Source organism: Mixophyes fleayi, chromosome 6, assembly GCF_038048845.1.
Source record: "Mixophyes fleayi isolate aMixFle1 chromosome 6, aMixFle1.hap1, whole genome shotgun sequence".
Taxonomy (NCBI): domain Eukaryota; kingdom Metazoa; phylum Chordata; class Amphibia; order Anura; family Limnodynastidae; genus Mixophyes; species Mixophyes fleayi.
In genome coordinates, this window is record NC_134407.1 from 178,080,347 (window position 1) to 178,095,694 (window position 15,348).

The 15,348-nt window shown below is 38.9% G+C and overlaps 1 protein-coding gene across 2 annotated transcripts in view; it reads left to right on the top strand.

Annotated features, from left to right (window-relative positions):
* The window catches only part of BRCA1 (BRCA1 DNA repair associated), a 102,751-nt gene that overhangs the window by 49,526 nt on the left and 37,877 nt on the right, over nt 1-15,348 (top strand). For both annotated transcript variants that reach the window (XM_075177416.1, XM_075177415.1), the window contains exons 13-15: nt 780-864; nt 1,161-1,339; nt 10,386-10,687. In XM_075177416.1, coding sequence (XP_075033517.1) covers nt 780-864; nt 1,161-1,339; nt 10,386-10,687 — 566 coding nt within the window. The remainder of the gene's footprint in view (nt 1-779; nt 865-1,160; nt 1,340-10,385; nt 10,688-15,348) is intronic.

The window sequence follows — 15,348 nt, forward strand, 5'->3', positions numbered from 1 at the left end:
ATGTAAGGTCCTGCTTATTACAGATCCTGAACTGCCAGGTGCTTTTCCTGTTGCTGTACATTTACCTTTGGTATAAATGGAGTTACAGAAGCATATTTCTAAAATCTTTAACATGTTTTTATGTTGATGGGTGCCATGATTTAATTTCTTTGTTTCTGTTTTAAATGGATGCTGGCGTATATTGTCCTGACCATATTTCAAGGTAGCCAGATTTTCCATTTATTTTCAATTGGAAGCAATCTACAAGTACAGAATTTTAATGGCAATTGATTTTTTTTTTTCTCCTTCTATCTTATCCGTCTTCATCTTGCTAACTAGCAGACACTTTACATATAAATGAGAGTGAGAAGACGATTTCAGCATGTTGGTGTTTGTGTGGAGAATGAAAGTAATTACTAGAATCATAAACTTCATGTTTTAAATACCCGGCTCGAAGATGGTCCATATTTTAGAAAATCATCTTTTTTTTTTTTAACTGGTGACAAGGTCTAATCTGCTAATTAGTTACCAAAACATGACCAGCCGCTTACATCTGTAAACATTCACCCACAGTCTTGCACAATATTATGGACCTGTGGTTTGTCCAGCTCCTTTGGCATAATGTTAGGTAATTTACCTTCTTCAGAAACCTGTAAAACTTTTAATAATAAACACAAACATGTGATACATAACCCAACAGAAGTCTCTTCATATTGGAAGACTTTGCAATGAAAACATATTATGAAGAGAGACCATGAACATGAGATGGACTTTTGTTATTAACAATGGTTTTCTTACAGGCGGTAACACTGTAACGGACACAATCCCAGAGACCAAAGTGCAGTTTGTGCAAGACATGGAGCAACCTGTGCAGTTTGGGATAAGGTAAGGCTTCCGGTACAGTTGGGATATTTGTACTATAAATGATGTACTGTAGTTTGTATCTGGCTGGGTCGGGTGCCTTGCTTCTATTTTATTACTTGCATGGGATATATATTGCAAGTCAGTGCTGCTGATGGTGTCCAGACTAAGATTTGCAAGCAGGTTGTAACCCAGAAGTGGGCATCCAATGACCATCCAGTTCTTCAAGCTCCAGCATGGTCCTGCAAGCCTCAGGTGTACGTGATATATTTCTGTTTTATAAATATTTATGTTCAACAAAACACTGGTATTTCTTTTAGGTTAGGGTCTCCAACCCCACCACCTGTTCCACCCCAGACAAAGTCAAGCAGGGAGATCTCGGATAGGGTCCACTCTCCCTTCAACGTATTCAGAGAGCTGAAAGAATCTGACCTAACGCAGGGTGAATCTATCAACATGGAACAGTCTTCTGAATCCAGACCTGTCACACAGGAGCCAGGTACAATGCTGGTCTTAAGGCCATACCCACTAAGTAATATGTAGAGCTATGATTTTCTAATCTTTCATGTCCTGCTGCAAACAAGTTGTGTTGTTGTTTTTGTTTTTTGTTGTTGTTGTTCAGTCTCTTTTATACAGAGCATTCTGGTCTTGAAGGTGAAGCATATTTATGCAAGTAGCCTGTGTTTCATTGTCACTGCATCAAAGCCATGCTTGTTTTGCACAGTGCACATAAAATGCAGCATGTAAACGCACTGCGGAGGGGTCCAAGCATGCCTTCAGTTTCAGTAGGGATCACAGACTGTTCTTGTTGGGTTTGTCTTCCTGTGGGGCACAGGCTGGCATGGGATAGTTTGTGGAGCCTCACACTTGAATGTTAGGTGGTTATATTTTAGGGGGCACAGGCTGGTGTAGTTTGTTGTATAATTTATCGGGTGCAGACTATGTATAATATGCTGGTCATTTGAGCAGTTTACAATATCACTTTGGCACAACCATTTGGTCATTGTAAAGTATGGTGCTGTTAGTGTGGAATGTGCATAACGTTACCCCTAGTAATTTCTGCGTGGCTGAGAGATTTGTAATTACAAAATTGCCGGCTCCAGACTTTTGACACTGGCTCATAACCTTTGGATATCTTTGTCCAGGCCTGTTTGAAATAATTCCCTATGAAACCTAAAAATCATTTTGCGCCTGACATTGCTTACCTCAGGGGTGTACAAGAATCTGAAGTACTATATTTTAGGCGCCTCCTTTTTCATCCCTCTGCTCCCTCCCCCAAACTCTTCTCTCCATGTCAATCCCCACTTTCCCCACACACTGACCTCATCCCTCTGTTTTTACCTCCCTTACATATAAACATTAATGCTCAACACTTTCACACAAATTCTCTTACACTCACCACAAGGCTGTCGGCTGCACATGTTCCAGCGCTGTCAGCAGATCCAATTCCTTCTTTCTCTGCGCTTGGTGTGCAAGTTCTAGCATTGAAAAATCAGTTAGTGAAGTTTTTACTTCATCTGTTCTGCTAGTGTGAACCAGTCTGAATGATAGGTGCTGTTCACATTACACTCTAAGTTTATATAGTACTAGGTTACAAAAACAACCAGTGAGGGACTAGATAGGGGATGTGTTAATTAACCAACTTTGGGGCATATTCAATTGTCGGCGTAAACGCGAAAATCTTGCGCTCCACGCACTATTACCGTTATTACGGTAGTGCGTGTAAAAGCCGTTATTACCTTAGTAGTGCGTGTAAAAACCGTTATTACGGTAGTGCGTGTAAAAACCGTTATTACGGTAGTAGTGCGTGTAAAAACCGTTATTACGGTAGTTTTCTCGCTGGATTTCAGCTCGCAGCTCCCTGCGCCACAAGCTGAAATCCAGCTAACTATTACTGAAATAACAGTAATAGTTTTAACGCAACGGGGAATTCAAAGAATTGAATATGCCCCTGAGTGTCAGTTATATTGTTATTTTCTACTCCTTTGCCCTTATACAGTGTTATACTGTCATTCAGACCAAAGTAGTTTCCATGAAAAAGCTTTGGTATTTTCTCTCAACAAACTTTCTCTCTAAATGGCTTACAAGTAAAGTGGTACTGTTACAGGATTGAAGCTGGTAACAAGGCAATGTACAAACTTCATTATGTCAGTGTCTTGAGAGAAACTCTGATTCAAATCTGCAATATAAAAGCAATCATTGGTTGTGTCCAACCAAAGGCACGTCTCGCAATATACCAGAAAATATTGCAAATATTTCTATAGCTTTAAAGGACATGTCCAACTTTGATCTTTTTCTCTTTATAATTGGATGTTAGATCCACAGGGTCTATTTTGCAAGTGTCCTTTCCTAACTTTCACAACTAGTTAGACACTCTTTAGTAGGTTATATGTAAAAGTCACTGAATATGGTGATCTTAACCACCCTTCTCTCCATTACACGCAGACATACCTCCCATTTCAGCAGTTTTGAAATTCCCAGTGCAAAATGCTGTTTGCACCGTGAGTTTTCAGTACTGCTAGTGGTACTGCAGCTGGGACAGGCCAGTTTGCTTACAGTGTTATCCTTATGAAGGGTCAATTTCAGTGCATCGTATCTGTTATGCAAGTTAGGTAAGAATATGTACTTGCAAAATGTAGACGTATCTTTTGCCTCCTAGCATTCTTACTGTGCCCTATGCAGTATGTGTATTGTATACTGTACTCCAAGCCTCAGAAATTGTTGCTTTGTAGTTTGTATCCCGTTGGGCTTTGGACAAGTTCACAGTTTAAATTGATTCAGCCATTCAATTATTCTGAAAGCGTATAAATGTGCATGTCCATTTAAATAAGTATAAAAATATAAAGGAGCAAGCTTTTATTTTGGCTTTTGGGATGTCACATACCAATTTGAAATGGATTGCCTGTTGTTTTTCATTTGCTTTCCTTTTATGCATCGATGGCTGTATGCCTTGTAAGAGCACAATTTAATTAAGTCTATTTACATGCCATAGGGATACTGCTTATATACAAAAATAGGGATAAATAAAGTGTTTTCTCTGTGTGTGATCATATCAAATAAATGATGGTGAAAAAATAAAATGTGTTATGTTTAAACCGCAACCAAGTCCCAATGTTTCTCAAAGTCTCTAAAACACAAAATCCACTTCAGCATGAGAGAAGGAATCTCTAGAACGATGTAATCAACTTCAACTCCAATAGGGTCATACAGAAATGAAAATATACAGTGCAATAAAATTCTAAAAAATGAACAGCAACCAAATAAGTGACTCAAAGTGCTGAATGTGTACCACGTCAACACACCACTTCCCGTTGTGAATGCACACGCATGAAAGCTTTATTTATTTTTTTATCCTAGCATAAAACCCAGCATTTGTTAATTGCATCTCCTTATTGAGATCGCTCGACCATGTTTCTCAAATCCTAATTATTCCTCTTTCAAATGATTCCTTCTCAGCAAAACATTTCGGCTCATGCAAGGAAAAAATACACTTTGATTTACTTATTTGGTTGCTGTTGGGGTTTTTTCTTTTTTTGCTTTTTTTTTTTTTTTTTAATGAAGAACTTAATTGCACTATTCAGTGCCGTAACTAGAAATTTTAGTGCCCTGGGCAAGACAGGGCACCGGCGCCCCCCATCTAAGTGGGAGTGGCATTTGAGCGCAGTGGAACGTGTGCGTTCCAAATGCCGAACTTCCTGTCAGTGGAACGCACTTAGCTATGGCTACTGCAGGATAATATGCCTCCGGTGGGGGGTGCTCACTGCTGCCGCATGTAGTGACCAAGATCCCCATGCATTCAACACCAGCAACAGAGGCGCGGCTTGCAGGTAATTGGCTGCTCTCTGCGGAACTTAAGGGTAGAAGCACCAAGCTCTTGTAAGTTACTGTCAATCTCCCTCTCCCTCTCCCTCTCCCTCTCCCTCTCCCTCTCCCTCTCCCTCCCCCCCCTTAAGCGGAACTTGAGGGCTGAAGGTATGGAGGCAGGTAGCGGGCGGCTGCTGCGTCCCCTTGGCCATGGGTGATGGCACCACCCTCGTTACGGCCCTGGCATTATTATTTTTCTCTTTTGTATGATCCTGTTGAAGTTGATTCCATTGCTGAAGAAAGATTCCGTCGCTCATGTTGAAGAGTATTTCATGTATTTTAGAGACTTTAAAAAACACTGGGACTTGGTTGTGGTTTAAACATTTTTATTTTTCTCCCACTTTGTTTTATACTGCGTACTTTCTTTGTTTCTACAGAGAAAGCTCTTTTTATTTGTCCATGGTTTTTGTATATAAGTTAAGTGTAGTGACACTGTTTTGAAGATTATAAAGCTCCATTCTTTTGAGCACAGAATGAAGTAGAGCTATTTTTCTGTTCCATAGTGATACTGCTGTTAGCCCTACATCTGTATGGCTAAAGCTGATACAGAAGTGGTCTTTATTAGATTTAGTTGGTTATTTTAATTGCTACATCTTTCTTTAACTCTGTTATATCCTTTGTTTCCATATGTGCTAACTAATGTTTTAATGGCTACGGTTGACAATACTTATAGTATCAGTGTTTTACGCACATCTTTCTTTTACAAAATAACTTTCTGAAACATTAACACACAATTTATTATTTTTAGCATTGATAAAATCTGTCAAACTTGGCTTTTCCGCATTGTATTTTTACAAATCATACACCTATGTGGTTGATCTGGCGTTTTTATCTGCGTTTTCTACCTTAGTGCAGTTCCTTGCCACTTTAAACTGCGCTGCAAAACTGTATAAGCATTTTTTACCACTGTTGAGAAATAAGACTGCTTGTGATTATATTTTACATTTTGTTGGTGTCTTGAAATGTGTCCAAAGAATACAGCATTTTATTTGCATTATAATGTTTTTGGGGATTTTTTCTGTGAAGTAACAACAAAAACCTGCTTTGTATGGCAAGCCTTTACTTGACTTCCAAAAGCAACCTCTTATACATACAAATAGGATAATTTCTCAGTGTATGCTGAATAGATGTGTGTTGAATGTATGCTGTGAATTGTAGTTCAGCCGCTATCTAACTCAATAAGCCCTTATGGCCCAGTTATGTCTATTAAGTTCTATTGTTAAACCAATCTTTATGAAGGATACAAGTACATCATGCTTATATATGTATACTATGGTGTGTTCCTCATTGGTTTGATGATTTACTGAGATGTATTCACCAAGAGGCACCCGCTTAGCTATGGCTACTGCAGGATAATATGCCTCCGGTGGGGGGTGCTCACTGCTGCCGCATGTAGTGACCAGGATCCCCATGCATTCAACACCAGCAACAGAGGCGTGGCTTGCAGGTAATTGGCTGCTCTCTCCTTCTGGCGATCCTACAGTCAAAACTTTCCTTTCAGGAGGAATGTGTGTTGGCAGAAGTGACTGTCATTTCCTACCTGGAGGATCTGCTGATCAAGGTGGCACATTGCCCGGGTTTACAGCAAGCTCCTATTTGGAGACAGCCAGACATTAGAATCTCAACAGGATGGTCTTCCTGGGGCTCCTCTGATACACACCAGCAGAGTGTGTTCTTGACAGAGGACATATTCCTCTCCTTAAGAGATTTTTAAGATCCTGTTAGATCACAAACTGGTGTCTGTTCTCTTTTTTTTATTGTTTGAAAGCCATAGGGACAATTTGTCCCCACTGTGCAATCCACTCGAGGGAGTTTCTCGAAATGGAACAAATTTCTTCATCACATAACCAGCCAGTTTATCAGACTATAGGGGAAACAATCACACCTTTGGCGCCTGGGGAGCAGCAACCTAATAGCCGGTGGCCCCTTCTCCTTTGGAAATTGATATTGTTGAAAATAGATGCCAGTCTGAGGGGCTTTCACCCTTCAGGGCCACTTTCATCTTTGGATGAAAGGAATCTCCAGACCCTTTTTAAATGCCCTAGTTGGTGCACGACTCTTTATAAGAGGAAGAACAGTTAAGATGCAGTCAGGCTACGCCACTCTGGGGGCTACCTCGGTTTTCAAGGAGGCACCAGGCGTACACCCGTCATACGAGGAATCTACAGGATCTTGTGAGGTGTGGAGTGTAGCGTTGTTCACTCCACGGGTGAAGAACTAGAATGCAGGTTTCCTCAGCTAGCCACTCACCTCAGAATGAACAACATGGTGGAGCACTTCTGCTCCAGGACAGGTGAAACAGACTTTGCTGGTAGAACCCATGTCTGTACCCTGTGACTGGCTTACCTATCCCGGTAGTAATACTTCTGCGTGTAACCTAGAAGTAATTATGGAATGGGTGCTCGGGTCATACGGTGGCACTGGTCTGGCCGAGTTGGTCCTGGTACACAGACATCTCACCGCTGCAGACAGGCTATTGTGGCATCTGCCTCTGGTGCAGGAACAAAACTGATCTAGCAGGTCTGGTCTCAGAGTTACATTGACTGGTTTCCTCAGTGTGACTCTTGATCTTTAATCACAGGGGTTTTTGGGTTAGCATGGTTCAGACCAGTCTAAAGGTTAGAAATTCAGTTTCGTCAAGTATTTATCTCGGGGTCTGGAAGACCTACATCTCGTTGCGCGAATGAAAGGGGTTTCTTTCCTCTTCCTTCTTTTTGGTTGACCTGTTTTCTTCTCTTCTCAGCGGAGTGTTTGGTTGGGAGTTTGAAACTTGTTTCCTTAAAGGTCCAGGTGTTTACCTTGTTTGTTTTCCTTTGTGGAAGCTGAAATTTTTACTAGAAATACAGACTTTCTTTCAGGGAGCAACTCATGTGGAGCCTCTATACATATTCCCGATAGCTCCTTGGGATCTTATCCTAGTGCTGCCAGCCTAGCAGCACTTTACATTTTGAAGTATTGGATTCTGTGGAGTAAAAGCTCCTTATCTGGAAGTCTTCCTTTCTCATTACTATCTCCACAGCTAGGTGCTCTATTTGAAGTCTCCTTTCCTCATTTTTTCATGAAGACAGGGCTGTCTTTCGAACTAAGTCTTTCTTAAACCTTTGGTGGTTCCCAGGTTCCACCTGAATCAAAATATTTTGATTCTGGCTTTAGATCAGGGTAAGTCTTCAGATGAAGACTGCTCTCTTCACTCTTTGGACATGGTTAAGGTCAGTCCATAGGAAGTATGCAGGATGGATGACCTCTGAGTTCTCTTGAATGTCCAGTAATGAGGACATGGTCAACCTCTGAGCAGAGTTTTCGAAGGTAGAGTACTTTTTTGCGGCCAAAGATGTTCGCTCTGGACTGTAGATAACAGTTGAGATTGAATCTGAAAGTGCTTATAAACATTGAAACGGTAGAAAAACCCATTAGTCTTGTGGCTAAAAACAGCTACACTAGATGACCTAATGCATGCAATTGAAGCATGATTGTGTCAGGAGATCCATGAAGTTTCAAGTATGTTCCATCAGACACTTAGTTAAAAGCTTACAGCAAAGGACGACTTTGTAATTTCCTCTTTTCAAAAGTCTTATTAGCAAAAGCAAGATAAGCAGAAAAGCATTTTTTTTCCCCCAAGTAAGAAATTCTCCTGAACATTTAAGAAATAAGTACAGTAAGTGAAATGAACAAAACAACATTGAATTATTGATAATTTACCTTCTATAGTATAACAGATGTTTCAAATTTTAATTCCAGCTAGACCAGTTTATGAAGTAAAAACAAATGAGCTTGTGATTGAAAGTGATATTACTTTAGCAGCGTAATCAAACTCTTAAACATACTTATGTTTCAAAGCATTTAACCATAAAATAGAGAATGTGCACTAATTAAGTTTTTCTTCTATGTTTCTTCCTTTTTCTTTCTTAAAAAAATGTAACCAAACAAATTAAAAAAGGACCCAACTTTTTTTCACCACCATGGAACAAATAGTTGGGGGCCCCTACCCTGGGACCCGAGTCGGAAAGCAGAGTTTAGAGAACTCCATTTGTCCTCACCAATTAAATATAGCTAAATAGGTCTTACTGGTCTTGCACGGTATAAAAAGCTGACATGCTGAACTTTCTCAAAATATTATCTAGTATAGAGTAAGAAATTGTATTTTGTAAACCAGTTACATGGACTGAAGTTAATCAGGCCATTGTCTTCAGTGACAGACTTCCTTTCAGAAATGTAATGTTTTGAGGAGAGATTTCTCCCTGTTTCTATGGCTGGAGCAATGATTTTCAGGACATGTTTATAAACATTCAGCTCTTAATGATTGTATACGGTTGTGAGTGCATACACACTTCCACATTTGCCCAACATCATTTATAGAGATTTTTAGTCTGTTTATAAAATCAAATGAAACAATATAATGTGCTTTAGAATGAAAAAACATGATCATGGGAGCGTATACACTAATGTGATATTGGTCCTAACAGTCGTTTAACATGTGATTGACACGATAATCAGGTGAAAAACCTGTAGTGTGTACCCAAACTATGCATCTTGATAAGAAGATGGTATTTATTTAATCTGTCCTACGTAAGGGACTCGTGACATATTACATATGGTGAGAGAACATCCGCTCCCTCCCATACCTTAAAACCCATTAAAGGACATTTTGTATAATACTTTTCTGACTCCAAAATCACTGTTGACAGAGGGCAAGTGCATATTCACCGAGATATAGAGAATAGTTAATTATAATGTTAGATTTCCTCTCACTTGATGAAAATGTTTTATTTTTTGTACTGTATCTTTTTGTATTGGTAGAAATTTAGCAGCCTTTTAAAAATGGTATTTCCTGCTTAAAGAGAATTTTCACTGAAAACTGTGATTAAGTATTTTAAAAGCACTTACCCAAACTAATAACATTAGTTATAATTAGCATTCTCTAAACTTTTAAATGGGGTTTTTTTTTTTTTTTTTTCGTTTTTTTTTTTTTTGTAAGCATCTGATTCCAGTGAATGCTGGCTGCTGAATTTGGGGACTATGATTTATCTGAATACTCCATAATCTGCACCCCTTTTCCTTACTGACATGCAGCGTAGGGGTCTCTGTGTAGCATGAACATTGAGCTAAAGTGAAATAGAATATTTTAGTTTTGTTTTGCGACTGCTAGTTCCTCTATTACAGCAGCTGCTGGTAGTTACACTGATGTATTCACTAGCGCATCACCACTTCCTAAGCTACACGCTTACTACAGCCAACTCAGGAGGATGCTATGCTTTGGGAAAGGCAGAGAAAGTTCAGGGGCTGTAAATGCAAAGAAGTCAGAGTGACTTCAATTCTATAGGGCTTAAGGGAGTATTACATGTTTTAAGTTCCTTACTGAACAACTTTATTTTTTTGCAGTAATTACTAGAAACATGAAGTCTTTTAGTGTGTGTACTAGAAACATGAAGTCTTTTAGTGTGTGTTTTTTTTTTTTTGTTTTTTTCTTTCCCTTCTATGTGTGTGTGTATGTGTATATGTATGATTATAATATATATATATATATATATATATATATATATATATATATATATATATATACATACATACACACACCTGTTGTGTAATACAGGTTTGAATATCAGTTGTTCCAAACTAATGCTTTAAGTGTATTGTTTGTGCTTTTTGTTATGAAATATAAACTCCATATGCATCCTCCACAGACATTCATAACTGTGCTAAAGCTCCCCGAAAAACAGGCCTGCGAAGTACACCGCAAGCTCGTAGAGAGGTTAAGGACGCCTCCATCCCCAGAACAGAAAACTCTAGACAACCTGTTGAATCCAGAGAGTTTGTTCTGCAGCAGAGGAAGAGCAGCAAACACTGTGGCAGCACACAGAGAAGTTCATCTCCTACGTTTGCATCACCTACAAGAAGTATAATGACTCAATCAGTCAAGAGTCCTGTAGTTTCTAGTAGAAGAAACTTTTCAATTGTGGCATCAGGCTTAAGCCAAAGTGAACTAGTAAGTGTGCTTTCCAATACATACATGTTCTATATTTGTTCCTCTAGTTGTTTCTGGTGTATGCTATAATAAACCCCAAACTGCTGCTTTTTGAACCAAATGACAATTGTGCTTTTAATTTTCATTTGAATTAAATATGCAGGATTTTAAAAACTTGCCATTTGGGGAAGTCTTTGATGTTAATGGGCCATCTTAAAACATGGAATGCTGGTTCCATGTATTTTACTGTATGGTACGTTATCACAATGCATTTTAAAGTAGACATATAGCAACATAAATGTGTTGTGCTTGGATATCTTGTTAAATGCTATTGTGTTTATTTATGTATTTGTATGTCAAGTTTATATAATTTTGTTCACAAATTGGGGCAATTCACAATTGAGCTAGTTTAAATAGTCTCTTAAACCCATAATCATAGTCTCAATTAGACATGATTTTGTAACAGGAAAATATTTATTTTTGGATTTTTTTTTTTCTGTACATTGACTTATGGTAAATAATTAATCTTGACTCCGCAATATATGTGTGTACAAAAAGTTACCTTTATATAGGCTAAAAAAAACGGTCTGCCGAGCTGTGTCTGCACTATATAACATTTTCAGGTTAGTAAAGTAAACATTAGGCTGAGGACATATACTCCATGGTTTTCAGCTGATTATCAGGCCAATCACACAATAAAAGACCGTTTGGCACGATATCACATTAGTGTACATGCTGCAACATGAATGATTATCGATCCAAAGCACATCATATTATTTAATTTGATTTTTAAACTGGTCTAAAAATGTCATTCAATGATGGAACGATGTTGTTCCAATTCTGCAGTGTGTATGCACTCACGAACAGCAGTGTCTATAGATCTCTATGGCGTGTGCAAAGTAATGATCTTTTCAGCTGATGGTTATGACACATGAAGAGCACAGATCTGAAGGTAAATCTTATAAAATGTGTATAGTGTGTACACATGAATCGGCATGCTGATCAGGACCACCCCTTCAATCATTGGTCAAATCGTTAAGGATATTAGTAGAAATATTTTGTAGTGTGTACACTGCCTAAGAGGGTGTTCATGTTGATAATCAGTAAGACACATTAGGCCGTCAATTAGGAATACATAATGGGTCATAAGCACATCAGCAGAAAATATATGTATTTGGGGGGGGGATGGGGTGTCAGATATTGCTCTGATGATTTTTGTGACGTAACCTGACATACACAACAGTGATTGCATTTGGGTGTACACACCCTCACTGCAATGCCTTATGACATGGCCACAGAAGGCAGGCACAGTTACATCTGACAGTAAGGGAAAGTGGTCATACACCTCCCAGCTGGTGCCCTCTGTAATATGTGAATGATCATTTCTACACCTTGCCTGTGCTGCCAAATGGGATGCTGGAGGGGGTCGTTGTGGGGGTATTCAGAGACAAAAGCAGATACTTGAGATTGTTCCCTGTCCGTTTGTTTTATAGGTCGTTATTCCTTTAAAATAACAATCCTGCTACTTTACAATCTTTGTGAAATTATATCTGATGACTAGTTAAGCGTGTACAAATGATTTACAGCATGCAGGGTCTAGTGTTATTTCATACATCATCTCCTTGACAGAGATCTTTTATTTCCTTCTTCCCTTAGTTGTAGTATCTGGTGCTTTCCCCATACAAAACGCAGACGAGAATTACTTCAGTATAATTTATCTCTTTAGCTACTGTTTTAATCATATGCTATACATTTGTTATGTCTTTCTACCCCGTGGTAGGCATGTACTTTCCAATATCTGTATTTTCTGTGTTATAGTACAGACTAAACTGCAGCATCACATTTATTATCCCAGCAGCTTTGTTTGTTTTGTAAATTTATTAGCTGGATACTGTGAGACACTAATGTGTCCTAATACACTTGTGAATATTGTGCTGTCTGTTGCAGAAACAATCCTACTAGCTGCAGTTTTTCCATATCACAACTTAATATGACTTCTGCTCTATAGAAGAAACCATCTGTGTAACATAGCTTTAAAAACTTGTGTTGTAATTGAGTTATTAACTTAATTATATAAACTGCCCTGTCTTCACTGTTTGCCCCAGATGAGTTTACATGTTTTGGAGAGTAGCCAGCAGGGCACATTTACTAAATTTGCACAAAATCATAGCAGCCAGACACTTATTGTCTATGGCTGGGTACACACTACAGGTTTTTCAACAGACTATTGGGCTAGGTACAGACTGAAGCGTTTTCGTTCAATAATCGGGCAAATCAGTCAACATATAACCGTTCGGTTGGACGTCTGGTTAGTGTGTATAGTGACACGATGGTCAAAAGTCGTGTCAATTTGTTTGCTCATTTGGTTGGCTGTACTGTTTAATATATTCTGACCAATCCACCTAACGATCATGTAGTGTGTATAATTTTTCAATTGCTCCACGACCAAGTGCTGATAGTTCCTCAAACTGCGACTCTTTTAGGGGTGCGTGTATGTTAATTTCTGATGCCTGTGCCAGTCCCACGTGGTGTGGTGTCTGCACGTCACTCCTTTTGTAATTGGGTGCTTCTAGCGGTAAATAGTGTCTATTGCATTAATGCATATAGTATATGTCTGCCAGTTTATGTAATGAAATCCCCAAGAAAATAAATAGTCGTTTAAGTGTGCAAATTTCTAATCTTTGCTGTCGGCAATATGGGGGTGAAATGTCGCTTTGTGGACGTTTAAAACGTGTTTAGTGTGTACGCGTTAATCGTCCGAGTGATCGGACCTTTGGTCGAAGGGAAAGTAGTTTATAGATAACACATCGCTCGGAAAATTCTTCAGTGTGTACCTAGCCTTGGGTCAGTTGAGTGATAAACGGCCATTCGGGCCAGTATCACATTTGTGTTTATACTTAAACGATGAACGATAGTCGTTCCATAATACCGATCGTCGTTTCATTTGATTGCTCAGCAGAACTATAAATGTCGTTCCAGTCCTGCAGTGTGTATGCACTCACGATCAGGATCTCCATTGAGTTTACAGAGTCATGATCTTTTGAGCAGATGGTTGTGACAGATGAAGGGCACAGATCTGAGGGTACATTTTTTTAAAATATGTGTAGTGTGTACGCATGAATCGGCATACTGATCAGGACTTCTTTTTTTTTTTCCCGTTGTTAGTCTAATCGTTGTAGGTAACACATTGGATGCTGCGGTTAAGTGTAATGTTAGTATATATGCCCGAATATATTTTTTTAAATTACAATTGCTTCCATTGTCATAAAATGTCTCTGGTCTTGTCATATAAAGCTTAGTCCACTTTGCTAGTGATAGTCATGCAATAGAAACATGAAACTTGTTAAAGGGATAGACGTAAACAAGTGGATATTTTACACTTCTAAGCAGTACAACTGGGCCTCAGTTTCTGCTTGTGGTCAGAATAGGGTGACCTCCACGCTACAGTTTGTGTATAAACCACAATGGTGCTGCCCTGTACACATTCTGCAATCTCCATACAGTGTGTCGAGGAATCACGGATGCGCTGCGGCTCCAGGAAACTTCTAATGATAGAGGGAAAGGTCCAGTGACCTTTTTGCTTTTCTAGAATTGTGCCTGATCTCTACCCCCCACTGTCTGCATATAACAAGAACTATTTTACACTGTAAATTCATTGGTTAGGTTTATTTAAGATTGTTGAGCAAGCCTTCAAATGTAATACCTGCCGTTATGCTCATAAATCAAATTCAGTAGTGCTGAAGTGTCATTCATGATGAAATCCACTAACCATTATGTTACTAGTAATTAATTCCAGCTCCAGTCTAACGATGATCCCTCCACATTAACTGCTTGAGCAGAGCACTGCTAAATGGTGAGAATTGAGGCAATTAATCAGAGCAGGATTGTTAATGATGTTGGCAGAGTTGTGTTGGATGTCATTAGGCTTGGCACCAACCCTTTCTTCCATGAGTGTATAATTTTGGATAGAACATGACAACGCAACCTTCAGGAACTTAATTAAAACTGTTAGAGCAATTCTGCAATATCATACACAGTGTCAGGGATGGTAATATGATGGATATAATAACAGGCAAATTAGTGCATTATGCTGGTTAAACCACGCACTCCATCACTGTCGTCTTGTTAAGAGAAATCTCTGGATTTGAGCAAACACATATAGAGTAATGGTTGAAATGCTCTAAAGCTCCCCCGTCCTAGAACGGATTCTACTCACAGTGCTGTGAGATGGTTATTACAATGTATTTCTACTATAAGGCACTCATCTACCTTTCATGCATAGATGCTGGTTGACAGCAGAGAATATCTTCTCCACACTGTACAAAGATCATAGTACAATTCAGGAAGGATAGCTCTTCCCTGCTAGTGACTTGTCCTGCTCCCTCCTGCGCTTGACTGTCCTTTCCACAGTAACTGATGGAGTTTTTCTCACATTCCCATGTCTTTAGTTAAAAGGATTATTGTGGTGTTGAGGCATTTATTATTTTTTTTTTATTTTTTTTTTACATTTCCCTTTGAAGTGAATGGTTTGGAGAGATATTAAACTGAATTACTAACTTTTGGAGATGCTCTGGCTTTTTCACACGTGAAAAGATAGGAGAAGCCTGTTAATTACAATTGCTAGAACTTTAGATAACAGTACACATTTATGAATTTTTATGAAAATGATTAGTTTTAAGTGG